The following is a 27,913-nucleotide window of genomic DNA, read 5'->3' as shown; positions in this document are numbered from 1 at the left end:
TGCTTTTTATATATATTAGTAACTTTATATTAATATAAATGTATTTTTGTAATATTTGTCTGTTGCTTCTTTTATTGTAACCTTCTCAGAAATCTTTTTAATAAGTGGTATAGAAATTAAATAACCAATCAATCAAAACAAAGACAACACAATGGTTCAGTTTATTTTTCTTGTATTTAATGACTTAAAAAATAAAAGGAAGGAACACTCCACTGATATAGTTGGCCCAGAACAGTTCTTTTCAGTGCGTGTTGAGGGCAGCAAAGTAACCATGAGATGGGCAATGGCACTCCTCCCAGGCAAGGTGATCTTAAGAAAGAAGTGGATGGGAATAATGTATCTGATACCACACAAGGAGACATAATTTAACGGCATTTGCTGTACCCAAGTTAGGTTTATTAACTAGGCATGGGAAGGCAGAGCTAGGCTGGATCAAATAAGAACTCACCTGATGACCTTGAACCGCCCAGGCCAGTGCTCAAATAAGAAAATAAATTAATGACTGGCCACATAGATCATGTGGCACGAGAGCAGGAAACCAAGACACTTGAGAGACAAAGCAGGTGAGATGATAACCGCTTTTGTTGGACTGGACTGAATGTTATGACCTTTCAAGCCTTGCAGAGCTTTCTGGCAGGCAGAAATGAGAAGCTCAGAGGTCGCGCCGCTCAGCCTTAAGCCCACCTCACAAGGTTAGTGCGAGGATAAAATAAGATCTCAGTTTCACTCTCCAAAGCTCCTTTAGGGAAGAGCAGGAGGCCCATGTGACAGACGAACCCAAGCACATATATAAACAAGCAATGGTGGGAAAGCGAGCAGTTAAGAAAACAGTTGTGGTAGAAAGATAGTTGGAACCAAGGCATTGGAACACCTAGCAGGTGTGAAAGAACATAGTGTTGAATAACAGAGATTATATATGGTTGTGGTAACTCCTGAAACTCTGATTTCCCCTCCACGTCTATAAAATAAAATCCAATTACTTTTTTTTATATTCCAGAAGAGCTGATCATTAGACTGCTAGCTTTCCATTTCTGAAGTCAAGGTTTGGTACAGAGCTCCATGTAGGGCAGGCACCAAAATATTTATTCATCTAGATTTCTAGCTCCCCCTTCCTCTGAAGCACTAGGACAGGCAAAAGCAAACCAACCAAAACCAGGTCAGAAAAGCACGGCTGATGTTTGGGCTGGGATGCCTGCACAGGGTTACAAGTGGTTCCATAAAAAGGAACCAGCTTTGTGACTTTGGGCACAGCTCACCACTCTTGTGCCCTGATGAAGCTCTCAGGCAGCCCCACAGGGCGGGCACAGGAGACCTTCTCCAGGCCACAGCGCCCTTTCTTCTCATGCGCATCTCCATTGGGATGATCCACTTTTTGCGTAGCTTAAGAAACCTAATTTCTTCCTGGAATATAGCCACCTTTAACTAGGGTTTCGTTCTTGGGGTGTGAACCTTCTCACCCCCTCTTAAGCTAGTTGCCTGCGTGACCAAAGCACACTCATTTCCGTCTTTAAGTTTCTTTCAGAGCAATCCTAAGAATGCCTGTTTAGAAGGAAGCCCTATTAAGTTCAGTGGGGTTTGCAGCCTATATCTACATCTACATCTATCTCTCTGTGTGTATCTTTTGTGATAAGGAACTACAATCGTAGTGTGGCATGTATGAAAATTCTCTGTGGTTTCATATGAAAATAAATACTTCATTTTCTTTTCATTCGTTGTCATAACTCTTTAAGAACATTTCATATTTTCGTATTTAGTAATGCATTCCTTTGGCCACGGCAGCTTTCTTCTTGCCATTTTATGCACCTGACCATGAGTGGGGTGGGGGTGGGGAGTGCACACACCACTCAAGTCACTCTCTCCCACATACCTATTTTTCCTGCTTTTAAAACTTATTTACTATCACTGATCCACTCTGATAACACACAACAAAGACACTCCTTTTCCTGAATTTCTAGCTACTGACTTCTCTGCACCCCCTTTAATTGGCGCAGTTAGAGCACCTAAGGTTTTTGACAGAAGAAAATCTCATTTTTTAAAAAAATAAAGCGTAACCTCCCCCAATTTCTTGCACTTAAGAAATATGTATATATATATATATATATATGTAAATATATGTGTGTGTGTATAGATATAAGTATAGCTTTTATTACCAACCCAACATTTCATTTGCAACTGTTTATATAACATTTTTCTTTTTAAAAATTACCATTGGAAATTTAAAGGGTGCTTTTTTAGAATGTTCTTCACATGATGCAACCCCCCCCCCAAAGAATGTTGACAATTAAAACTACCCGCCTCAATCTAACAGAAACCAGAAGTGCTGGCCCCCAGAGGCCATGAAAGAAAAACAACACAGACCATTAGAATGGGAAACGTCACATGAGTTGGAAAAATATTGTCAGTACTTCCGTCATAAAAAAGGGGGGAGACCACGGAAACCCTGCCCCTCACACCCAAGGGGATTGGGATTCGCTTTGTTGTGTATACAAGATGTCAGTATACTACAGTAACCAGCCATGTAGCATTACCATACTCTGTCTCAAAAGAGGTAAGGAAGTCATCTGGCCGGAACACCAAGAAATGGCCGAAATAGGTTAATGAAATTGTGTCCTAGAGCATGAGGCTTCATAGAACGAGCTTTGCTGCCAGTTTAAGACAACAATGATCATCAGGTAGATCTCCAGATGTTTGAAAACACACTGGCCTCACTGGGATATAACACACTGAACCACAGTTTAGCATTTTTTGCACAAGCCTGTTCCCCATCCTCTCCTCTGACATGGCTGTGAGGAGCAAATGGGAAGCAGTAGCTTCTATTTTAAACTAGCTGAGGATTCTTCTTTCATTCAAACTGCACACACGGGTAAGTTTTAACCATGCTTTATCCAAACAAGCCAGGGTCAAAACAGCACCTTAAATTTGGCTTGGTTCCCCTGCTTCCTAAACAACTTACAGTCGTACCTTAGTTGTCGAGTGGAATCCATTCCGGAAGTCCACTGGACTTCCCAAAACGTTCAACAACCAAGGCGCAGCTTCTGATTGACTGCAGGAACTTCTTGCACTCAATCAGAAGCTGTGGAAGCCGTGTCAGACATTTGGCTTCCAAAAAGCGTTTGCAAACCGGAACACTCACTTCTGGGTTTGCTGCATTCGGGAGCCAAAAAAGTTTGAGTCGCAAGGCATTCGAGAACCAAGGTACAACTGTATATTGTGAAACTAATTCTCAGTTTGGGCATAAAGGCAAACTGTGTTTAGCTGAAAATGGATGCTTCCAATCTCTCCTATGCGTCTTCCTTAAAAGAGAAAGGAGTTGTGGGGTGGGGGAGCACATGCCTGAGGCTTGTTCATGTAACATGAAACCATAGTCTAGTATTACATCAAAATGCAGTGTTTGAGCGCTTCCGTTTACAAATGGGATGTTAAAGCAGCCAGCAGATCACCATCCATGAAGCAACCACCTGGCACTGCTCGCCACGAGGGACCACCAGAATTTCATTCCTCCTCCTGTAATGTTTTTATAAGAACAAAGCCAACCCATGAAGAAAATGCTTGGAAGACTTCGAGCGGCACCTTAAGACCTCGAAGATTTCTTTTCATATGCACCAACAAATGTGAGAAAAAGCAAATTATTTACATCAATTCATTTCCATTTTTTTTTCTTTAGAAAAAGAAATATTCTCTCTTTTCTCCCATGAATAGAACAAACAGTCTATTGTGATCAAAAAATGAAAAAAAAAAAAAAAATAGAAAGGGGGAAATAACTTGTGCTGTTTTTCCTTACTCCTGTTTTCCACACTGCAGGCTCCCACCCTCCTGCCCTTGTGTTGGTTTATTTATCTTTCAAAAATGACTATATATATATATATATATATATATATAGTTCTCTGCAGTGCCAAAAGCTTTAAGTTAATTACACAAAGAGAATTGCCATATTCAAAATATACAAGTTACATACAATAATGTTACAGGTTGTTCTTTCTTTCTTTTTGGTAGCCCAGGCAGGTGACATTCTCCAGCCTTCAATGGTATATTTCCTGCACGTGTCTGTCTGTGTGTCTGTCTGTCTGTCTGTGTTTGCATTTCAAATGCAACAGGCTAGCACTGTAACTCTAAAAGAAAGTGAAAAGAGCGAGCTTTTTCATAGACATTGTTTATGCAATGTAAAAAGAAGAAGAAGAAGAAGGAAAAAGAAAAGCATTTTCATCTCCAGCACTGACACTGGCGTGAGGTTTGGATGTGTCGACCATTTTCAGGCCCTGACTGAGTGCTAAAAAAGGAAAAATATAGATCAAGTAAGATTTGCCACCCCCAGTTTTGTTTTTTAAAAAACCACCCAAATATCCACCCAAATTATTTATAGGCTTTCCATCTGAATACATGACATTTGGTAAGGCGGAGGAAGGAATAAAGTTGAGGTCAGCAGCAACGTTTGAACAAATAGGTACTTTGAGAAGCTGCTGGCATTTCTGATTTGACTGGATGGGATCAGCGGCTGGGTTGACATGGTTGGCTTTATTTTAATTGTCAGGGTTTTTCCCCCCTTGTATGAGGATAGTTTTGCCCTTCTTAAAGCCCAGTTGTCCTTCAGTCTGGGCCGTTATGGAATCTTGATTGATAGCTGTCAGTCCTGGTTTGACAACACTTTGAGGACTGGCATCCAATGAGGTAACGAAGGAGGGGGAAAGCCCTCCCTTCTTCCAGCTCCGTGGCTTAGAACCCTTTGATGTAGCAATAGGCCTCCAGGGTGGCAAACAAAATGTACAGGAGCCACAAGCTCACAAAGAGCAAAGTTGTGGCAAGTCTGCACCCTTTGGGGCCCCCCAGTTCCCCTCCGAGGTGAGGCCGCCTCCGGTACAGCAGGACGCTGACGCAGACGAAAGCGAAGATGGTGAACAGCGTCACAGAGAAGGCGAGGGTGCCTGCTGACACGTGGAACTCCTCTCCCTGGTAAGCCCAGTAGATGGCGGCCACTGACCACGCCAGTCCAATGCCCAAGAAAACGTTGACGGCATTGCTGCCCGTGACATTGCCAATGGAAGCATCTGCATACACGTCCTGGACAGCGGCTGCTTTGCTAGCAAAAGTGTCTGAAAGGGAGAGGTGAAACGAGGGCATGAGGAACAACGGAAAACAGCGGGGGGTGGGGTGGTCAGTCATGCTAACTTAGAGCAAGATACTGGCAGACAGAGGATGGAGGTATCTTTTTGGGGGTGCAAGGAGAAGAGCTGGAAACATAGGCCCCACTTCAATGAGGTGGTAAACAGCCTTGTGTCTGAGCTAGAGCATTTCAGTCTGCAATGAGAACTCGCATAGTGGCGAAGGGATTTCATCTATCTGCTTATTTGTTGTGAGGAGGAGCATTTAGTCGTGTGAACCCCAGCTGCAATCTGAAGTGGTGCATCCCAGGTTCAGATATGACTATCACCTCAGAAGAATCAAGGCCTTACCCGAAGGGTCAATGCATATAATCAGTGTAATATGCATTAATCTAAAAGGTTTAAAAGCCACCTTTTAGCGTAACTACTCACATACGATGGCAACGCACAATATGAAAATCCCAGATTACAGTGAAATGTATTCAGAACATAAAAGGTAAAAAAGGTAAAGGACCCTTGGACAGTTAAGTCCAGTCAAAAGCGACTATGGGGTTGTGGCGCTCATCTTGCTTTCAGGCCGAGAGAGCTGGTGTTTGTCCACAGCTTTCTGGGTCATGTGGCCAGCATGACCAAACTGCTTCTGGTGCAATGGAACACCGTGAAGGAAACCAGAGTGCACGGAAACACCACAGTGGTACCTATTTATCTACTTGCACTGGTGTGCTTTCAAACTGCTAGGTTGGCAGGAGCTGGGACAGAGCAACAGGAGCTCACTCTGTTGTGAGGATTTAAACCGTTGACCTTCTGATTGGCAAGCCCAAGAGGTTCAGTGGTTTAGACCACAGCGCCACCTGCGTCCCTTCTCATTTTCTCCTCACCTTCCTCATCTTTCATTATTGCATTATTCCATTTTTTCAGCCTGGGGAATGCATTCTCTTGTGAGCAATGTTCTAGGGGTTGCATGGTAGTGATGCGCTGGGCCAGAGGGAACAAGCAACAGACAGGACACTTAACCTTTCTTCGGGAGGTTATATCCCAGCCACACAAATTCAGAGGTTTTCTCTCTCTCGATAAATACCCCACCTGTCATCAGATCTCCCACCCCCACCACTTCCAAGCAAACAAGAGACATTATCAGAGATCAAGGACGATTTTCAGCCAGGCAAAAAGCACCTGAGGAACAGGGCCAGTGAGGGGTGTGGCCTAGAAAGGGGAGTGGCCTGGAGAATGACCCAAGTGCCAAAGAGAGAGGCCAGAGGGCCACTCTTAGCAACTCACTTCAGGTCCCCTATCCCTCCATTACTGAGTATTGTGCGCTAAGAAACCTATTAACTGTGGTAGTCAGATAACCAGCCATCATAGGAAAGTGTGTGTTTTTCATGTAACAGATATGACCATGTCAAGGGGATAAGTTGGTGTATGGTTACATAATTACTTCTTTTCCCCACAACCCTTCTCCCAAGCTATTTCCAGCACTTGTGCTCCCAAACAGTCTCAGAGACTGGGAGAAAATGTGCAGCATTATGGGGTAGAAAACAAGTTGTGGAATTGCCACACCAGGAGTGGAGGAAGGCCATGGCAGGCAGGGGAAAGGGGGAGCAGCCTCTGCTGCTGCGTCTCCCAAGCATATTCTGCCCCCCCCCCCACTGGTATGACTGGCCAAACATAGAGAAAGCCAAGCATTCACCCAAGAGCCTCCTCACCTGGAACTGAAGTCCCAAAGGCCACAAAGATAACAGCAGTCACTGAATCCTTGAGGCCAATGGTGCAGCCAAAGTGAGAAGCCAAGTCTCCAATAACGGCGGTGAGCATGCCGATGATCAAGATGGACACGATGAAGCAAGCCCAGCCATTGCAGTACTCGGTGGGTGGGACGCAGGCAAAGAGCACCTTCCAGAAGACCGTCAGGAAGTGCATGACATAGTCAAAGCAGGAGGGCAGGCGCTCTTCGCCAGACTCATCCTCGTCCTCATCACCAGCTGCAGGAAACAGGAAAGAGGAAACCCTGAATTGGTAGTCTCTGTGGGAACCACACTACATTGTGCGTCACCACTCCACAATGTTGCAGGAAGTTCCTGTGGACAATGCTGAGTTCTGGTACTTGCTTTCTACAGCTGCTTTGTTACTCTGACCTTCTGCAGTAGGGGTGGAGAATGTATGTTCCAGATGTTGCTAGACATTGTCTCTGATCATGCTGGCTGGGGCTGATGGGTGTTGGAGTCCAACAACTTCTGGAGGGCCAAAGATTGGCTGCCCTTGACCTACATCTTCCCCCTCCACCTGCAGACATGAATAGCTCTTCCTAGCCTGCCTTCCTTGCTTGCAGTTCCCGTCCTACCTTGCTGCTGCCTGACCCTCCCAAAAGGTGCCTCAAAATCTGATCTTGCCGTGAATCGTTAGACTATGAATCCTGCCAGCAAGAACATTCATGACCTTTAGAAACACAGAAGTAGTGAGTTGCTTACTTTGGGAAGCTAATCAGGAGATATACTCTTCTCTAAGCTGACCATACTAAAAGCCTCTTTCCACTCAGAGGTCTTAATTAGAGCTGGAAAAATAAATGCTTCTGTTAGCTTTACCTTAGTTTCCTCTGCTTCTCTGGGGCTACTGAGGGTTAGGAAGGTGAAATGCTTAAGGACAGCAATGGGGTTCCCCACACCCTGTAATGGTACCAGCATCTTTGAAAGTGGGTCAACAACAAGAGAATCATCTCATAATGCCCTTAACTTTGTTCTTGCATGAGGACTCAGAGGATATGGTCATATTTATTACCATAGCAACAGCATCATGAAAATACTGAAGGCCACTCAGGCATTCTTATTCATCTTTTCTCACACGAAGCAAGCAAGCATACATTTGAACTCAAAGGGTATTCAAAGAAATGGCTTCCCTGCGCAACACAGTAGTTGAACCACACATTCACTGACAAGACACTGGGGCACAGGCTTCTCCTTGTTGTGAGGTTTGCCATACCGTAACACACTCGGGGTTATTAAATGAAGCTAGCAAAATGGGTCTCGCACGTGGGATACCTGGCATCAGGGTGGAAGGATGGTTTTGCCCTCATCACGGCAATGGCTCCAAGTGCAAAGTCATTTATATGGAAGAAAGACAAGGGGTGTCCTTGGAGGCATCCTTCGGGATAGCTAAGCCTGCTTCCCATCCATTTTACTTATGTTGGCCGATTGGAAATTAACCCTTCATCCAGGAAGAATGCAACGTGCCCAGCAAGCTAAGGTGCCTCATGAAACATCTCGGAATGGGGTACCACAGCTTTAAAAGGGAAGCAGCTGATTTCTTCTGTTTTATTTGCTACCTTTTTATATTCTATTTTGTGCCAAAATATTATACAGTTTCTTTGTGGGGCTTTTTTTTTAATGCTTAATCCTGGGTGAATTCCTCACTCATAATCCCAACCACAAAAGAAAATTGTTTTTAAGCACTGTTCATGACTGAGAACTAAGGGGGCAATTTCCATGCTTCATGTGAGCTGCCAAAGTGTAGGTGAAGCTGGGATGAATTAAGTGTCCTAATATAATCTAGCAGACCAATCAACTAGTTTAATCTTGTTGATTAATCAGGATGGATCCATTTTAATTGGTGAGGGCTACTTTTAATTATTGAATCTGAGAATTAAGTGAGCAATGCAGTTCATTTTTGAGGCTATTTTGATCTTGGCAAGTCTCTGTGATAGAAATTGGAGGCGGAGGGAGAGAAAGTTCAGTAAAAAAAGCTGCTCCTTTTAACAATGACTGATCTCACATTTCCTTGAATATCATAAAGAGTCACCTAGATTTATGTTTTGCAAATGTGCAAATAAAAAAAAGGTAAAATTTGTTGTTTAAGATGCTGGTGAACAGTCATTCTGTGTCCAATGTGTGGGTGAAACAAGATAGCAAAACATAGCAGGGAAAACCTGCAAAAACTCTGGCCGATCTGCAAATCTGAGGCCTCTGAGTGGAGACCTTAGTGGTAGGTGGTGCAGGGAACAGTGATAATCAAAATGGTTTTTTCCTCCTCTCTCACTGTGGGTCCCAGTACCCCATCTCACCTGCACTGACAGTAATGGCTTCCAGGAACTGGTCCCGCCACGAATGCGTTCCTACAACCAAGGCCAGGTTTGTCTTCTTGATGAGCTTGTCCACGGTACTCTGTCAATGACAGAAACACAAAGAATAGGCACCTGTTTGTGTACAGGAGCAGCAATGTACTGCATAGCTCCTCCCCCTAGCCTTTGCACAAAGAGCGTAGCTTTCAGTGATGCTTTTGCGAATACAGCTGTACACGCTAAGGTTCTCTGTGCCAGGGTTAGGGACAGGAGCCACTCAGTGGTCCTCCAATTCCCGATCCAGTGTTGACCAACACAGGAGCAAGTCCCACCCCTGCAAACATGGCTCAAGCTGATGGCCACCACCATGTCTTGAGGGGGTAAATTTCACAGCTTAATGATAAGAAAACTATATTCCCACAGAACAAACCACTGCCATGTTAGGAAAGAAAAGAAGAGGAGGTAAGCTTAGAAGCCAGTCAGTTGGAAGGCAAGCTTCCCTTGATGGCCAGCTGGTGGCCCTAGAGTGAAATCTGCCTCTACTGCCCAATTTCAAGACCAAAGAAGTGAAAGAGACTGGCGGAGGAATCCAAGGCTGAAGCAGCATGGAAATGATATCCCGCACGTGACCCAATGCTCTCTACTTCCTTTTCAGCTCTTGACTGTGACTGTGACCACAGTAAACAGGTTTTATGTCCATCTGCTACAACAAACAGTAAGGCAAAAGGGAACAGTGCAAGCAAATGTTTTTACTGACAAATGTATAGGAATCTCTCTCTTTTTAAGAAGCACAGTTGTAAACATGACTGCGCAGACTGAGTAGGCGCTAAAGAACAACATTTACTATCATCTGTTCTTTCATGTGAAGCATAATAAGGAATGCTTTTTCTGGTGATATATTTGCCAACTGCTTAGGGTTAGGAGATTTGCTTCTTTTCCAGATTTTGTCTTTCAATGGCAGCCATTGGATTAATCAACGGAATGAATGGTAACAACTCTTCTTAGCTGTGCATGGCCATGTAATTGTTGGGCATATCTGGCCAAGTTGCTGTTCAAACAATCTATTTTATTGGCCTTATTTTCAGCAGTCACATGTCAGGAGAGGGTTGTTGGATCCTTTTCTCCATGGTCTTGCTACTTATTTTTCTCATTTTCTTCTCTTCCCCCCTCAGAGCCTATACCTCTCTCTTTCCCTGCCCTTCACTGTTGTTTCCCTTTTCATACACCACTCTTTCTTCCCTTCCTTTCATCCTTTATTCATTCTCTGGTCAATCCCTTTCCTGTACTTCCTCCTCCAAAGTCTCCTGATACCCAACACTGACCTTGAATTCATAGGACTCTTCAATGATGACCTCCAGCTTAGGATGCTCGCCCAGTATTGGCTTCCCCATCTCTGCAATACGCTTGGCTTCCTCCTCTTCCATTGTCAGCTTCCTTTCTGCCACTTCTGTGGGGAAAATGTCAACATACAGAGAGAATGTCCTCCACACTTCCAACGAAGGGGAGAGGACACTGGGCAAAAGAGCTGGGCTGGTCAGAGAAGGGGCTTGTATGCTACCAGTCTCCATCACAAGCTCCACAGAACAGATCTCATGAAGGTGGGGCCTAGGTGTTGACACTACTTACCTCAACTGTCTTATATTGGCCAAAACAGAGAGTCAATCCATTTTGGGGGGTCAGTTATGCTTTTTTCTTTTGTTCTTGGAAATGGAAGTTTACTCCAGATTGGGCAAATGCCCAAAGTGGGAACTTGTTGAAAATATTGGAACAGTTTCCTCCGTCCCTACTGTTTTCAATTTTATATCTGCACTGGTAGTTTTCTAGAACCCCAATCCAACACAGAGTTGCATACATTGACTCAAACATCCAAAAATTCACGCTGTCTTGTGGCTTTAGTCAGTTTAATCTGGATTTCCTTTGAGGTCTTGCTATAAGTACATGAAAATGAGAAAGCCTGCATTTTATTTGGGACAACCTGATTATATGAGAATATAAAAAAACACATTGATCCTTTGAAAATGAGAATAGAAAAAATTAGCAGATGTCAATATTTTATTGGAAACAAAGATTTCAGTAGGCAAATGCAATAACTCAATATGAAGTGAATTGATCAAGGAAAGGAAATGATTACATGGGGTGAGGGCCATATTATTCTGTAAGATGTCCTTCTATGGCACTCAATGCTGCTAATTCAGTTTGGGAGAGATTGAGGTATCTATTATTTCTTTCTCTGTTCTTTTAAGAAAACTTCAATGGTTTCTATGCTTGCAATGAAGAAGAATCTTCCCCAATGATTACACAATCACACTTAGTAATTTGTTCAACTTAGTACTGAAGGCTCACTCATATACACTAATGTTCAGTTATGTGTGGAACACACACACAGAGAGAGTTATGTGTGCACATGCACTTATTGTTTCCTGTGCTTCAATGAATCATTATTTGCTGCATTTATATCCCACCTTTTTTTACTCTAGGAGCTCCTAAAGTGGCATACATGGTTCTCCCCCTCTTCATTTAATCCCCACAACAACTCTGTGATACCCTCTGTGATACAGGGGTTAGGCTGAGAGGCAGTGACTTGGCCAAGGCTGGCCTCTCATGTCCTTGTCCAACACTAACTGCTATGCAACGATGGTATCTCATTCATAGAATCACAGAACCTTAGAGTTGGAAGGGACCCTGAGGATCATCTGGTCCAACCCCCTGGAATGAAGGAATATGCAGCTGTCCTTTACAGGGATTGAACCTGCAACCTTGGCGTTATCAGGACCATGCCCTAACCAACTGAGCTATCCAGGCTGACTTCATACGAGTTCTTTTAAATGTTCAGAAGAAACAAATCATGAATGAACTACATGGTTTTCATCGCCACATTGTGCAGGGGTAGGGAACCTTTTTGAGCCCAAGGGCCACACTTCCTTGTGGCCAACTTCTGAGATCTAAATGAGAATGAAGCGTGGGGTTAGAGGCAAAGTGGCTGGAGCAATGGAATGCAGTCGTTAAGTAGGTCATATTCCAGCCACACAGAAACCAGAGGTTTCTACACCCAAACACCACATACACCTCTCCAGACAAAGCAGAGGCATTATCAGCCAGGCAAAAACACTTAGGAGGTGTGTGGAGCAGGGCCAGGGAGAGGCATGGTTTGGGGACAAGGGGTGCAACCCATGGACAGGCATGGTCTAGAGCTGCTTATAGAGGCCTGGAGGGGTTGTATTTGGCTCCTGGGCCTGAGGCTCCTCACACCTGTTATAGCGCAATGAAGGACTTGGGAGGACGTTTCACTGAACAAAATCTTGTCTTCAGGATGGGGAGGGAAAACAAATCAAGGTAAATGAATTCATTAGACCATCTTTGGCTAACTTGGTGCCCTCTAGAGGTTTTGGATTGCAACTCCCATCATCCTCAGCCAGCAAAGCCAACAGTTGGAGACAATGGAAGTTGTAGTCCAAGAAAATCTGGAGAGTCATAAGTTATCCATCCCTGCACTAAGTCTTCCCCCACCCTGTACACCATTCACAGATCTCTTTGTTAACAGGCAGTACATATATAGCGTTATTAACAACAACAATAATAAACAGAATTTTCTTGACAAAACTATTATGCTTCTGCCAAAACTGCTTGTGACAATATTCTATAGAGCAATCTCAATCCACGTAGGAGGTTTTGATCAACAGGGGACAATAAATAGAGAGTTAATTGAACAACAAGAGTAAGAAAGGATGGAGGTAAGCAAGATAAAGCAGTGAAACAAATCTTTTAAAAAATATATCAAATAATCTACAATGTGGTGTATAATTTATAATTTATATTGTGCAGGGTGAACTTTCAGGATTTGCTTTTGCTGCTTTGGCAATTTTGATGTTAGAAACAGCTCACTGAAAACTTTCCTTGTCCATGGTGCTGATGGGCACTGCTCATTGAATTAATAAAAGCAACAGAACTTAGGACTTCTTCACACTTACCTTTTCTCCACTCTTTCCAGACATGGCCTGCACTTTAAAGCTCCATGTCTGGTGGCTCCCCCTTTTTTGCTCCAAAGCTTTCCCCACAAAAATCTGCCTCTAAAGCTCAACTGGAGCAACTGGTTTTCTGCTGAAAACACGAAGTGAAGTTTGCTCTCCAATGTTTTATACATTGATTTCTATCTGCTGCAGTTAAATAATGTCCACCCTCAACTGTAATTGGTTCACTCTTCTTTCCAGGTTGTGTGCATTTTGAGAGATGACCAACCTACTCTGCAGGTGGTTCTTCCTGCTTCCTTAAAGATGTCTGCTTCATATGTGATACTGGTAGCATGCTGTTTTTTGGTTTTTTACAGTCTTTCCCACATGGATCTGTTTGTGTCTGCCTGGGGCGTCAGACACTTTGTGAATTTGTGCATGATATGACCGACATGGGAAGCCAAGGATTACAGCCTCCTGGTGCAGTCTTTCACACACTTACTAAAAAGTAAATCTCAGTGTGTAACATGCTTTCAAGCAAACACCTATAAGGCTGTGCTTTTAGAGAGCAGTCATGAACCTGTGGAAATCACTTCCAGTCATTGCTGTTGGTGTTATTATCATCCTTACTAGAATTGATGCTCTGCCCTTCTACTGCAAATGTTCAAGGCAGCTGAACAGTGGTCCCCTAAAAATGCAAAGAATGAAAGTTCCCTATCAAAATTAATCTTAAAACAAAAGCCCTTAATAAGAAAGGATCACAAAACCAGTAGTAGTCAAAACCTCCAGCTGTCAATTAAGATACAAGACTGAAATAATAATAAGTCTTGTTGGTCTACCTGCCTTCAGGTGAGTAGCAACAGGCCAGGTCAACCTCCCTCAGGAGCACAATCTAATTGAAAGTACCCTGCCCTGTGCCACATATGAAACAACCTACAGTGCTGCTTTGGGAAAGCAGTAGAGTTAGTAGCTATGGCAACTAGTGTCCTTCTCGCCTTTCTTTGATGAACACCCTGGCCGTTCAGTTATGCACTGGCACGCAAAGAAAACATAACCCAGGAGTCTAAACCCTGTAGGTGCATGGGTTATAAGGCTTTCACTTGGATTTATGAAGACTTCAGGTCATTCTGTGAGCACAAGATGCCTGATGTGAAAGGACTTATAAATCCTGCATGGACTCCCACAGGCCTCATATTCTCCGTAAGAAATTATTCAGAGGCTAAAAACTCTGCACAGATGCTCCATATATCATTAAAACTTTGCCTCAACTCAAAAAGCCTTCCGGACTACAAATATTATTAACTTTGCAAGGCCAGCACAATTTACAGAACACACAAGGACTCCTGTTTCAGGAGACCACATTAATCTGTTGCAGCAGCAGCAGCAGCAGAGACAAATCCATCCACCTTTTGAAGTCAGTAGCACGTTGACATGTCAGGGCTCTTTTGTGAGCTCCCACCAAGTGCTCCAGAATGGGGAATCCCCTGCATGAGTCAGAAATAGTTCCACAAAAGAAAAGAAGCAGAAACTAGATGCATCTCTGAATGTTGGAGCCATAATCCTTTAATGCTCCTTCTAGGTGTTCAACTGAGGAATATCCCCAAGCACTTGAGTCATCGCCATACAGAATTATGGGCATCGCTTTTCAGCACCGTAAACTGAATTCATCTTTCTTTCTTTTCCCCAACACTAAAATTTCCAGAGGCAATAGCAATGGTGCTAGGACCTGCAAACTATCAGAACTGAAGCAACAGGCATGGGGGGGGGGGGACTATGAGGCTTAACAAGTCTTCCATGCACTTCAACTCCAGACCTCGCTAAGGGATCGTCCACAGGTCTGTGATTTTTAGGCACAAGTCTGAGGGTTTTTTGTTTATCCTGCAACTTTCCTGGGAAAACCCACTGTTTAGAACATTAGAACAAATGTCAACCCATGGAAAACCCAATTGCTGTCTGTTCCAATTCAGTGCTAAACAGCGGGTTTTGCCGGGGAAAGCAGCAGGAGAAACCAAAATTCCCTTTCAGACCCATGTCTAAAAATTGCAGACCCGTACCTAAAAATTATGGCACAAACAGAATTGTGGATGATCCCTAGCAGCATTTTTTAAATTAAAAATATAGGTTAATAATAATAATAATTTATTTTTTATACCCCGCCCATCTGGCTGGGTTTCCCCAGCCTCTGGGAGGCTCCTAACCAAAAATTAAAAATACAACACAGCATTAAAAATTAAAAACTTCCCTAAACATAACAAATAACGAAAGCAAACATGCACAACGAATTAACAATACGTTGTGTCATTTCTGTCATAACTGGTATGTGTTTCAGGAGAGAAGAGGTGGAGATAAATGTCCCATCTCAAAGAGAGGCATATCCTACGTTTTCCCCCAGATAAATTTGTCCTGGGCTGAAACACATTGCTGGAATTGCCTTGGGCCCACAGATGGAGTCCCACCAAATTGTGGCAAATGACTCAGACTCAGCTGTCCCCCTGCAAAATTTCAGTTGCTGTGTTAGTTTTTCTGATGGTATAAAAATGTTTTCCTAACAGTCTATCATGAAAGTTTGCACCCTCTTCCACCTTTAAGGGACGATCAACCTAGCAGCAACCAACAGGTAAGTAATAAGTTCATTTGTGGATATAGAGGAATGATTTCTGGTATGTCCATTTGTAGCTGCTATGTGCAGGCTAGAGTTGGGAAGGCCTGGGAAAAAACCTGAAAAAGGCCTTCCCATCTCTAGTGCAGGCCACTTGAAATTTCTCAGTGAGATGTCTGTGGCTTTAGGGTAAGCTACCTATAAGTGCATCACCAGGTGGACTGAATGCTTTTCTCCACATCACTGAAAAGTGGTCTGAAAACATCTGTCTGCTCAGAGAAAGTCATTCATTGGCCTGCAGTCCATGGCATGCATTCCTCTGCTAGGGATGCCCTATTCATTCCTCACTTAAATCATGGGGTGCATCTTCCTGCAACAGACCCAGCCATCCTCTAGAACTGAAGAGACAAATTTGTGTGGCACAGAGCTCTCCTGCTGTTCCTAAGCATGTTCCTGGAGAGGAGTCACTGGCTACTGCTATGGGCACAGTGTACATGGGCCGCATGCCTGGGCATGTTGCAATGTTTTCAGCACATTGTGTGCTCAGCTGAGGGCTATAAGGGGAGTTACAAAGCTCCACGGAACCCTTTGAGCCTTAGAGAGGAGACCGAGAGATGACAGGCATCTTCAAATATCTAAAGGGCTGTGACATGTGAGGGGTGAAGGCTGCTCCCTGCATGGCCCTTTCCACCTGGCCTAGGGGGCGGGGCCCACACTCACCAGCCCTACTGAAGAGGCTCCTCATGAGGCTGGAGGAACATCACCCAGCTAATATTTTATTGATTTATTGAGTTTAATATGCTGTAAACCGCTTTGAGATTTTTATTAAAGATATAAAGCAGTATAGAAATTAAAAATAAATAAATAATAATAATAAATGGAGCAGGCTTGTTTTCTCCTGCTCCATAGACTAGGACCTGAACCAATGGATTCAAGTTACAAGAAAGGAGATTCCAACTAAACATTGGGAAGAACTTTCTGACAGTAAGAGTTGTTTGACAGTAGAACAGACTGCCACAAGAGCTGGTGGACTCTCCTTCCTTGGAGGTTTTTAAACAGAGGTTGGATGGCCATCTGTCATGTATGATCTAGCTGTGATTCCTGCGTTGCAGGAGATTTGACTAGATGACCCTTGGGGTCCCTTCCAACTCTACAATTCTATGATTCCTTTCTTGTATGTTCAGCCTGTACTTTCTCACTCCCAGAGAAGTATGCTTTTGGGGGCCATTTAAAAAAAAAAAGAGGCATCGGAACTGAATGTTCCTGGCCTAATCCATTCACAACAATGATCACGACAGTCACAACTTTTCATGTAGCACCACCTCCCCAGCTTCTGGCACTCAAGGAGCCATACAGAGAAAAACAAATGCACAAAGATTTTCAAGAGGAAGGAAGACACCATAAAGGAGAAATCGACAGCTGACAAGTCCACAGCACAGTTAAAACAAATCGGTTTTCAGGTCCTCTTTAAAGATAGGAAGGAAGGCACAGCCATGAACATTGAAGAGAGAGATCGGCGACGAAGGCACAATTGCCCACAGGCTTAAAGTGGCAGGAGTCCCAACAGCAGGTATGTCCGGGAACAAAAAAAGCTGAAGAGTTTTTAATTTGACAGGTCAAGTCTGTCAAGGTGAAAGCTGCCAAACTGCAGCTTAATTATTAACCAGCCCTGATTTGTTTGCATCAGCCTCAGTACTCAGCTTTCAACATGGCTTGCACCCGAGACTCCCAGCTGTCAAGTCCAATTAGTCCTGATAAGGTCTGGAGATGCCAGGCAGGGAAATGAATGTGCCAGTTCCTCCTCGGCTCCCATCTCTGCTTTCCAGATATGGCAAAGGTTGGGAGGAAATAATTCCACCTTAACACCCTTCGTTCTGAACTTAAGCAAGTGCTAAACGGCAGGTGGGAGGCAAGATGCCCTCTTTCTGGACAAGGAGAAATGGAGGGTGCATTTCCAGGACGGTGGGGCAAGCCTACCCTTATTGCAAGAGGTGTAAATCACAGACACTCTGGAGTGAGTGAAAGTGGTTCCAAAATGATACTGAGATTTACTTTAGAGGGAAGGAAGGTGAGTCTTCACTGAAAACATCACAAAGTATTTATGTCCAGGTGGATAATGATCACGTCCATCCTGGACATTACACTTCTTGTGATGTGAGAGAGATGTGAGACTCCTGTGCCAAATTCCCTATCTATCATCTATCTATCTATCTATCTATCTATCTATCTATCTATCTATCATCTATATCTATCATCTATCTATCTATCTATCTATCTATCTATCTATCTATCATCATCTATCTATCATCTATCATCCATCCATCCTGCATGAATCACCCTCAATATAAAAATGAACTGTAGGATGATATAAGAAGACATTTAAAAACTATCAATTTATTATAAGCCAAACCAACAGTGCAATAAAACTAGGATGAACCAAACCTTCAACCAGCTAAAAATGCTATAACATGCCTGGGCAAATAAGGTTTTAAGCACATGCCAAAAAGTACACAATATTGGTGTCAGGCATGCCTCCCTTGGGTACATTATTTGTGTGTTATTGTGGCATTTTTTTAATTGCACTATTTATATTTATCATTTAAAATTTGTTTTAAACTTTACTGTACATTGCTCAGAAAACTATGGTATGGGGTGATTAACAAACAATACTACAACTATTAGTTTAAATAATCATGCATTGGTGAATTGTTTTACATAGTGACAGATTGTGTGAATTATCTGTTGTAGGAGTATTTCACTGCATAAACTGGGATGAACTAGGCTCTGATGACCCATAAGTTCAACATGTGTCTGACATGTCAGAATATTCGAACAATGAGTCACTCTGCCAGAAATTTGAGTTGGAGTAGCTTCAGTCACAACTTAAGTGTAGTTCCTAGTTACATGACTACTAGAATTCCATATCTCTGAATCTTGGCGATGTCCAGATATGAAACTCTGGACTCCTTCCTTATCTTTGCCGTTACATAGCTAACCCTCATGACCAAGATTCTCAAAGAGGGAAGGGGTTAGAAGAGTCACAAAGTCTCTCACCCTGTGGCTCTCAACATCTTTTGGAACTTCAAAGCCCAGTTAAGGTGCCACAACAGTTAAGAACATAGCAATATTTCCTAGTACACCTTGTGCCTCTAGAAGATTCTATTTTGAATGTCAAACATTCAGATAGACGCTTATTGATGGTGCAGGTCAGAAACAGGCAACAGTGGCCTTCCAGATATTGTTGGATTCCTCAAACTTCCCTCAGCTTCTGCCCACATGGTCAATGGTCAGCGATGATGGGAGCTGTAATCAAGTAACACTTGTAGAGCAGAGGTCCTCCATCCCTAGCATAGGTCAATGTTAGAATATAGGATTAAAAAGCCCACATGCTTTCATCATTCCTTCACATCTTCATACACCCTAATTTGAATTGTTCTGAATTTGGATAGTTTTAGGTAGGCAACCTTACAAACATGTAATGCCTAGTTCTGAGAGACAAACAAACAAACAAACAAACAAACGGGTTATCAAGAGCAACCAAACTTCTGAAGGGCAGAGAAAACATGTAATGTACATAGAAGACTCATGAACATGGGGACAATAATACAGCCATTGTGTCACACTGTCACAGAGTAAGTGAGTGAGAGAGAGAGATGGAGGAGAGGCGGAGAATGAGTGTGTGTGAGAGAGACAGGGAGAGTTTTCTACACAGAGCTGGGCCTAAAGAAGGCTACACAACATAGAAGTTTTGTGGTGGTGGGGAGGCAGAAGCTAGAGGCAAAGAGACTTCAATGTAATTTTCAACGTAATTTTTTCCAACACTCCTGAAATGTTTGCATTTTCTAAATCTAACATGACATGGACTAAGTGAAAATGTCACCTCCATTCTTTACTTATTAGTCATGATCTGTCCTGAGTGGCACTCTACGTGCGCAGTGGCATATGCATTTTTTATGTTGCTCTGGATATCATCTGCCACAGGATTTACAGGGTTTGAAGTACATCGTCCATGCGTCCAAGGGATGTCAACGAAGCCCGTGGAAGGGGGCCCGACTGCAGAAGTTAAGTGGAGGAGAAGTGTCATTATATAAACCTTGCTCACTCAACAGCTCATCTAAAGGAGGGGGGTGCTGTCTGGAGCAGATGTGGCTGGTGAGGAATTGGTGCTGTGTTCTGGGCAACTTTTTTCTTTCCTAACATGGTCAGAGATTTAGCCTCTTTCCTTATTAACTTAAGAGCAACTTCCAGTAGTGCCAAGTGAGTGAATTATCCAATGCTACCTGCCAAATGCAATCAAATCTGAGCACAAGAAAGGGCAGAAATCGTATTATTTTAATACATATTATTTGGTTCCAGAAGATCTGATTAAATTAGCACACTACTGAATTAGAGCAACAAAATTACTATGGGAACAGCTGAGAAAGACTTCCTGAAACTGAAGAGCTGATCGAATTATAAGAAGGAAAGAGCCTCTTTGCTTCCCAGTTATTCTCCAGTTGGTGTCTCTCTCTCTTTGTACACAAGGGATCCAGGTGTGTATACAAAGAATGTAATATAGAAATGTCTCTGGAGGTGTTTTAGTTTCGTCTCTCTAGATAACAGGAAGCCACCAATCACAGCAGCTTCTTGAATCCTGAGTGCATGTTGGCATTGAAATGTACATTTACAACTAAGAGAGTATGCATATTCATGTGCCGTTCTTACTCTACTTTATACAGTCATACCTCATGTTACGTTTGCTTCATGATACGTTTTTTCAGGTTGTGTCCTGCGCTGACCCGGAAGTACTGAAAAGGGTTACTTCCGGGTTTTGCCGCTCGTGCATGCGCAGACGTGCAAAATGATGTCATGTGCTTGCGCAGAAGCGGCGAATTGCAACCCGCGCGTGTGCAGGCCTCTGGAACGGATCCCGTTTGCAACCAGAGGTATATATATGCTTTACAGATACTTATAAATTCTTTTTGGGGTGGGGAAAAAATGGCGAGAATCATTCCTAGCTGACAGAGATTTGGGGGCACGTTACATGCTTGGCCCCTGTGTGCTTCGACCAGTAGCCCCCTAACTTCCATCCACTTCTTTTTTCTGCTTGAGAAGCTCCTCTGCTAACAGGGATTGGGTCATCTGACATGCAATGTTATGCAGACCTACTGAACGTGAGCCAAAGGTAAGGTGCCATTACCGATGAACACACTAGGTGAACTCTGTGGTGTGTGACGGAAGCCATATAACTTTTAGATTGGAGGCAGGGAACAGCTTTTAAGAGATGTGAGCGATATGATAAAGGCATTGTTGCCTACGATGTAAACACTCGCCTCCTTTGTCCTGTTATCAGTGATGACCAGTCTGGTGGTTTGCTGCCAGGAATTTCTGGCAGCTGCTCTGAAGAAAGTAAGGGTGGCAAAGTGCATTCTATGCTATAACAATGGGGAGGCAGCGGTGGGGGAAAGGGCATTGCAGTCGTCCCTGGAGAAATGTGTGGCTGCTTCCTAGAGGGCCTCAGCAGCCTATACAGGCATTTGGCCTGCTAGCCAGTCAGCAGCCACTGCTTCTAGGGGGTTGCTGCTAAGAATGGACTCAACTCCTTTCCTCAGTTATTCAGCTGCTGCAGAAAGTAATTATTTCCAGGGATTCCCTCCACTGCCCACTGCTGCCCTCCATTATTCAAGACAAAAGAAGGTTTGCACTACATACACCTATACACTTTAATTTGTATTGGTTCACTGCCCAGAGAAAGTTAGTTTTGGATGGTATGCAAACAGTGTTAATAAATAAAATGGCAGTCTAGTCAATTTCTACACATGGAATGGGAAGGAGGACACCATTTTGCTATTTGCATCTTAGGCCAGTTTCAATGTACTCTTGGTGGGGTATCTCACTACTGTGTGACTTTAGCCAGCAGGCTTTGCCAAGACCATAACAATTCATAACAATATGCCATAGGCTCTCTCTTTCTCATTCATATATTATATATGCACTTTATTAGCATCAGATTTTGGCATATGTCCGTTATCTCAGTAACTCGGATGTCCTGAGCGTGGCTTTATTTCAAATGCCTCTCCGCAACAAAGCCATCTAAGAAAATTTGATAGAGGGCACTTTGAGTTGGTCCACAGAGCTGCAGCTGTCACGCCGGAGAAGCACTTGTCAATCTCCATGCACATAGATCGTTTCTGAGAGCTGCAGCCAGAAGGACTCTGACAGATTCAGGGAAAGGGAAGGTGATGGTCCAAGCACATTTGAATGCAAAACACCAGCCTCATTCTCCGGGCTGTGAGACAGATTCTTATCATTTTGCACTCTTTTTTTAAGGGCACAAGCTGAACCATAATTAAGTGTGCAGGTGACACAAAGGGGAGACTTTGGAGCCACTGACAAAGGGGCTGACAATAGCCACTGTCTGATCCTATGTGAATGAAGGTGGCAAGAATGTCAGTCACTGAGGGGGGAGGACCACTAGAAACTGCACAGATGGGGAATGAAAGAGAGCTAAAGATCGCAAGCGAGGGCAGCAGGAGGTGGGGAAGTGGGAGGTGGAAAGCAACAGCAGCAATTACTGCTTTCCAAGAGGCTTGTTTACATCCTGCCTGCCTCTTGGTAATGCTGTCCATTAAGCTGTGGATGTAAATGCAAACCTCCTTCACATCATGATGACAGGTCACCATTGACACCCACTAGAGTCTTAAAGTGGTGTTTTACAAATGGTAAAAATTCGTGCTTTCTCCCTTCTGTTGAAACCTCCAATGGAAGCCCCAGGCAGAAACGAGCATACAGTTCAGTCTCGAAATGGTCTTTTAAGTCAGGGCTACAGGCAATCTGAGTGGGGGCAGCTCCTGGGTGTCCCCTGATTCCTGATACAGAGGTAGGAGCGGGGAGCTTCTAGCCCTTCAACCACTTAACTCGTCTCAGCAGAGTTACCTGAAGAGAACAGTCCTCTTTGCCTGATAACAGAAGCACTGCCACCATGCTACTGAGGCCTTCACCTGAATGCATACAGGAGCCCTGGCAGCAGTTCAGAATTTGGGAATACCGGCTGGCTGACCCCCCTCCCCGGTGTGGTGGCTAAATGCCAGGTCTGTCTGCAGGAAAACATCGATCACCCAGGATTTTCTCATGGATGAGGGGCTCACTGGGCAGATTAGCTTTGTGAGCCTATGCTAACCCAGCTGTGTCTGTCTGGGTACTTGGTGAAGCACCATTGCAGGGCAGATGGATGGGGCAGGGGATCATGAGATCATCCATAAAAATTCCATCACCCTCACCAGGAGATTGATGTGCACTGTGCCTGAGGGACTGCTTGTGGTGATCTGGCAACTTCACCATACAGTTTTTGGTGAATCTGGAAGCAGGGCACCTTTGACACCTGTGTGTGTGTGTATGTGTGTGTGTGTGTGCCCCATCCTATTTTGTGATGGTAAGTTATTTAAAGTTGTTGTAACGCACTCTGGGACCTTAGCTTGAAGGGTGGGTAAATAATACTAATAATTTGGTAGGTCTCTCTCTCTCTCTCTCTCTCTCTCTCTCTCACACACACACACACACACCCTGCCCCCATCACCCCCAAATGCACTGTCTCCATTTCAGACCTTCCCGGCACTGAGAGGGAAAGTCTGAAGTGGGTTTCTAAGTACACATAGCAGAAGGCTCTTAGAATTCATCCTATGATCACGGTTCCTGTTCAGATTGTCCAGCATACCATCAAATGCCTGAATAGGGCCTTAAGACAGCAAGTATGCAAAAGGGGCTCCTTTCTGTACAACAACCTGCATCAACAATAATAAGTGCAGTGAAAGTGAGGGAGTTTCTTCTTCTGCTATTACTGTGTCTATTTGATCTGGGAAAGAGCAAGGACATGGCAAGGCTCTCCTGTTCTGACAATCCCACCCAAATCCTTGCTACCTTAGAACAGATAAGAAATTCACATCACGTGTGTGGACATGAACTCTCAAATTAGGTTGTTATCAAGGAAATTTTTGCTGCACAAATGCGCAGAAACAAGACTGAGGTATCCTTTTTGGCCTGAGGGCCTCCTTCCCTTCTGGGATGCTTTCAAAGGGGCATATGCCAATGGTCTTAAATTCATATAGTCTCAATGCACAGCTTGATACATGAAAGGTCAAGGAGCTCCAAATAAAAGGGAAGCATTGAAATCAAGGCCACAACAAAGAGAAGAACAGAGCAAAGAGCAAACCAGTTAAGGAAGAGAGGAAAAAACTTACCTTGTGTCAAGAGGAGTGCTATATAAAACAGAAATATAAAAAAGAAGAGAAAAAAGGGAACAGTTAATAACATACGCATGGCAGTTTCATTTTGCAGATGACTGTATTAAATGAGCAATGAACTTGACTTGATGTAGCTGTGAATTTTCTGCCGCCACATGCTAGATGCAGGTTTGTGAACATGCCTGGTAGCAGCAAAATGAGCATGAAGCTGGAGAGAACAGGTGTGTACCAAAGGTTCTGGCTACCAGAGGTTCCCCCCTTTCCTTCATGAGCAGAGGCAGGGAGGTGGGGCTTGAAGGGGTGGGGTGGGGTGGGTCTCTGGAGTCAGAAAGTGTGCCTATTCGCAACACTTTCTCAAGATCTGGGATAAGCCAAAGCTCAACCCAAATAAGTTGTTTTTTCTGACGGGGAGTTCAGTCATGTTAGAACCCTTAGAATAGTTGGTGCTTAGCGACTGTAACTTTGCCTTTGCTCAAAAAGTAAGATCCGAGTCATGATTCACGCTTAAAAATGACCTTTAAGTCACCTTACTCCATAGCAAAATTACTGTTGCCACAGTGGGAAATAAAACATCACCCCATCTACTTTGCATGCTCGCTTTGATAAGTCCTTTAGCTACGGTAATTGTCAGTGATATTCCACCTATAGCTGTAAGGGGGACTGGGTACAATTCCAAGATACAAAGTGAAGCTCATGGCATGGCCAGAGATGGAAGAATAATTGATGGCCCCAAGGCTATTGCCTAGACCTTCCTTAACTTTCCCGGGGAATGTTACAGAGAGTTACAAATGCAGTTGTAAAGCAATCCCAAGAACCAAAACAAATTTGTCTAATTGTATTTTGAGCTCTGAAATCATCTTTTTGTGGTTTTGTTCTATAAAGCTTGATCAAGATGCTGGTTAGGTCAGGTGCTATTGAACCCTACAGCTGTAAAAGTACAAGATAAAACTACAAGATAAAAGTACTGATAAAACAACAGGAGCTGTAATGCTAACACTGCTAACAATGACTAACCACAACAAATAACTTAGGCTAAATGATTACATATCTTTCTCAATCTCATAATGCAGCTAGAAATCTCTTCTGATGCAAGTGTTTTAATTTCTATTTGCTAATTGGAAGTCTCCAGGTGAGACAGACGGCTGCCAACAAAAAATTGGTAGTCTGACATGGATAGGAGTAGTTTAACCACAGAACTGTTAATTTAGGTTTAGACAGCTAATAATCTTTTTAATGCTAAGATGCCTCATTTAATCCCATTATATCTCTTTCTTTTTTCATGTTTCAGATTTAATATGACTCATAGGAATTTTGTAACAGGAATTGGGTTTTTTAAGCCAGTCACCATTGTTTCTGTAACTATATTACTTTGAAATTCATTTAAAAACTTGTATGCTTTGAAATTTAGTATGTCTGAAAGCTTAGGGATGGAAATGGCTTTTCTCACTCAGGTACCAAGAACCAGACTGAGGAAGTGCAATCCTGCTGGTTCCCCTGGACCTTTCAGTGGCTTTTGATACCATAAACCACAGCATCCTTCTAGATCAGTTGGCCGGATTGGGCCTGGGCGACATGGTGATATGGTGGCCTGGTCCGTAATGGAAACCCAGTAATAGACAGTAGTATTGGAGGGCCTTTATATCACCCCATGGCCAATGAACCATGGGGTACCCTTCATGGTTTTCAACATTTATATGAAACTGTTGAGAGATGGCACCTGAATGTTTGGGTTTAAGTGCACCAACATGAAGATGACATGCAATTGTTTCCCTCTTTTTCATCTGATAATCCCAAGGAGTTCCTAAACTAATGCCTGGAGACCCTTTTGGGTTGGACGAGAGCAAAAAAGCTAGAATTAAACCCAGGCAAGGTGGGCATTCTGTGTGGAGGAGAACTGCTGTCTCTGGATAGAGGGGTACAGGTAGACCTAGGTGAGTTTCCACTCCCCTAAAGGATCATTTGGGTGAGATCCTGGATTTATTACTATCTGGGAAGACCCAGCTAGCTGCAGTGGCCAGGTGCACTTGTTTCCAGCTTTGGCTGATATGCCAATGGCAACCTTTCTGAGAGAGGTCTGATCTTGTCTGAGTTATCCATACACTTGTCACATTCACTGTAATGTGCTGAATGTAGGGCTGCCTTTGAAGACAATTTGGAAAATGACTGTGATTGGAGCATGCAGCACTTATACTGTACCAATTGCACTGATAGCTAGTAAGCTTCCAAGTCCACTTTAAAACCTTAATGGTCTGGGGGTCTGGGTTACTTGAAAGGCTGCCTGCACCCATAACAGACTGCCCATGCCCTGAAATCAACAAAAAGAGGTTCTATTTGTTTAGGTGCCCACCTGTTAAAAGTATTGGGCTGGTGGCCACCTGTAATAAAGGTTCTTACTTGTGAAAATATGTCCCTGTGGGGATGCGGCAGGTCTCATCCTTAACAAAGCTCTTAAGAGGGCTTTGAAGACATACCTCTTTTGGGCGCTTTTAATAGGCCATGTTGGGAATTTTATGCCGTGAGTCCTTTTAGTTTAATTTTGTTTTGCTGTTTTATTTCTAAAGTTAATGGGCGGGATTATTTTTCTTCTTCTATCCTGTAAAACAATTTTAGATATACGGTAGTGCACGTTGTTTTGTGGAGAAGATTTCTCAAAAGCAGGTTATAAATATAAATAAACAAATGACTGAAAGTTCATCCCAATGTAAAATGCTATTTATCATTGTTTTGAATATGATAGTAGGATGGTCAAAAAAGCAGTTTAAAGCACACCATTATATTCTATACATTAATATGCATGTGTTAGAAATGTACTTATTTTTTGTTCCTGATATTGTTTATGCAGGTAAACATAATTTATGAAAATAAATTAAAAATCATTGCAAAAGTTAATGGTGGAAAGCATGAATCTAGGGGTAGGACATTGCTGGCAGTCTGTAGTGCACATACAACTAAGTCTCTGCTATTTTTATATCTGCTTCTATGAAAGGTTGCCTTAGGAGGAAATATAATTCTGAAATAAGAATGTAATTAAGAACAGTCTGGAGAAATATGACCTTTTTGATAAAAGTGTGAAATGGAGACAGGTTAATGTGCGTTATCTTTTCAATGTCTTGGGAAAAGATCTTTTACGAATTTAGCCTGCATACTGTAATCTAATCAGAAGGAACAGATGAGCCCCTCTCCTTGCTCCCATATGCACCCATCAATGGTACTGCAGCTTGCAGAGCACAATGTTGATGGTGAAACCCTCTCAAACCATTTCTTACATTCTGCTTCTGGTGTTTTTTTTTTGGGTGGCACTATCTACAAAAGGCCAGTCTAGAAGGCTGCTTAATTTGATTGCCAAAGTTGTTGCCATTTAAGAATCCGAGCCCTGTATCTATCAATGTCATCCTATTAGTGCAAGGGTCCCTGCTGATTTTGAGCTGTTTGGATTTATTTGCATGTTTTGTAAACTGACTTGTCTCCCCAACCCCAATGCTTTGCACTTTGATAACCGGCTGTTGTGAACTGCTTCGGGCATGGGTAATTATGGAAAAGGGACATATAAATACACTAGATTTTTTAAAAACAACACAACCACTTCTGTGATAAAACCAGCACCTTTATGTCTCTTAAAACATTCATTTCTTGATGATCTGGGATATTTTCCTTTCATTACTCTAGTAATGGAGTGTTTTTCTTTCACTTCTAATGTTACACATGAATATTTGAAGAACACTATCAATGAGATTTCAGGAATGTTGGTTGGCAAGGAAAAATATAGGTATAAAAAGGAGAATTCCCTGGATGCCAAGATCCAGGTTTGGGGCAAGAACTCTTGGGTGAGAGAACCCAAGCAGATATTTAAAATCACAAAACATGCAGCAAAGTAAAGTGTGGAAATATAGGCTGTTACATCTTTAAAATATGCCCTTCAACTTCTTCCAAAGTTCCCCTCTTCCCTTAGCATAGAAAAAGACCACACATTTAGTAAGTTAAAAAATTGTTTACTTACAAGCTCA

At 43.1% G+C, this 27,913-nt stretch overlaps 1 protein-coding gene across 5 annotated transcripts in view; it reads right to left on the bottom strand.

Annotated features, from left to right (window-relative positions):
• Positions 1-155: 155 nt before the first annotated feature.
• Positions 156-27,913, bottom strand: part of SLC8A3 (solute carrier family 8 member A3) — a 172,687-nt gene continuing 144,929 nt past the window's right edge. For all 5 annotated transcript variants that reach the window (XM_080974894.1, XM_080974896.1, XM_080974895.1 and 2 more), the window contains 5 exons: positions 23,907-23,924; positions 10,467-10,591; positions 9,148-9,247; positions 6,800-7,075; positions 156-5,087 (listed from right to left, as the gene is read on the bottom strand). In XM_080974894.1, the coding sequence (XP_080831020.1) occupies positions 4,711-5,087; positions 6,800-7,075; positions 9,148-9,247; positions 10,467-10,591; positions 23,907-23,924 (896 nt within the window). In that variant the 3' untranslated portion in view covers positions 156-4,710. The remainder of the gene's footprint in view (positions 5,088-6,799; positions 7,076-9,147; positions 9,248-10,466; positions 10,592-23,906; positions 23,925-27,913) is intronic.

The sequence above is a fragment of the Podarcis pityusensis genome (genome assembly GCF_964106645.2).
Source record: "Podarcis pityusensis genome assembly, chromosome: 1".
NCBI classification, from domain to species: Eukaryota; Metazoa; Chordata; class Lepidosauria; order Squamata; family Lacertidae; genus Podarcis; species Podarcis pityusensis.
The sequence above is the reverse complement of the archived record's forward strand: the minus strand, read 5'-3'. Positions and strand labels throughout refer to the sequence as shown.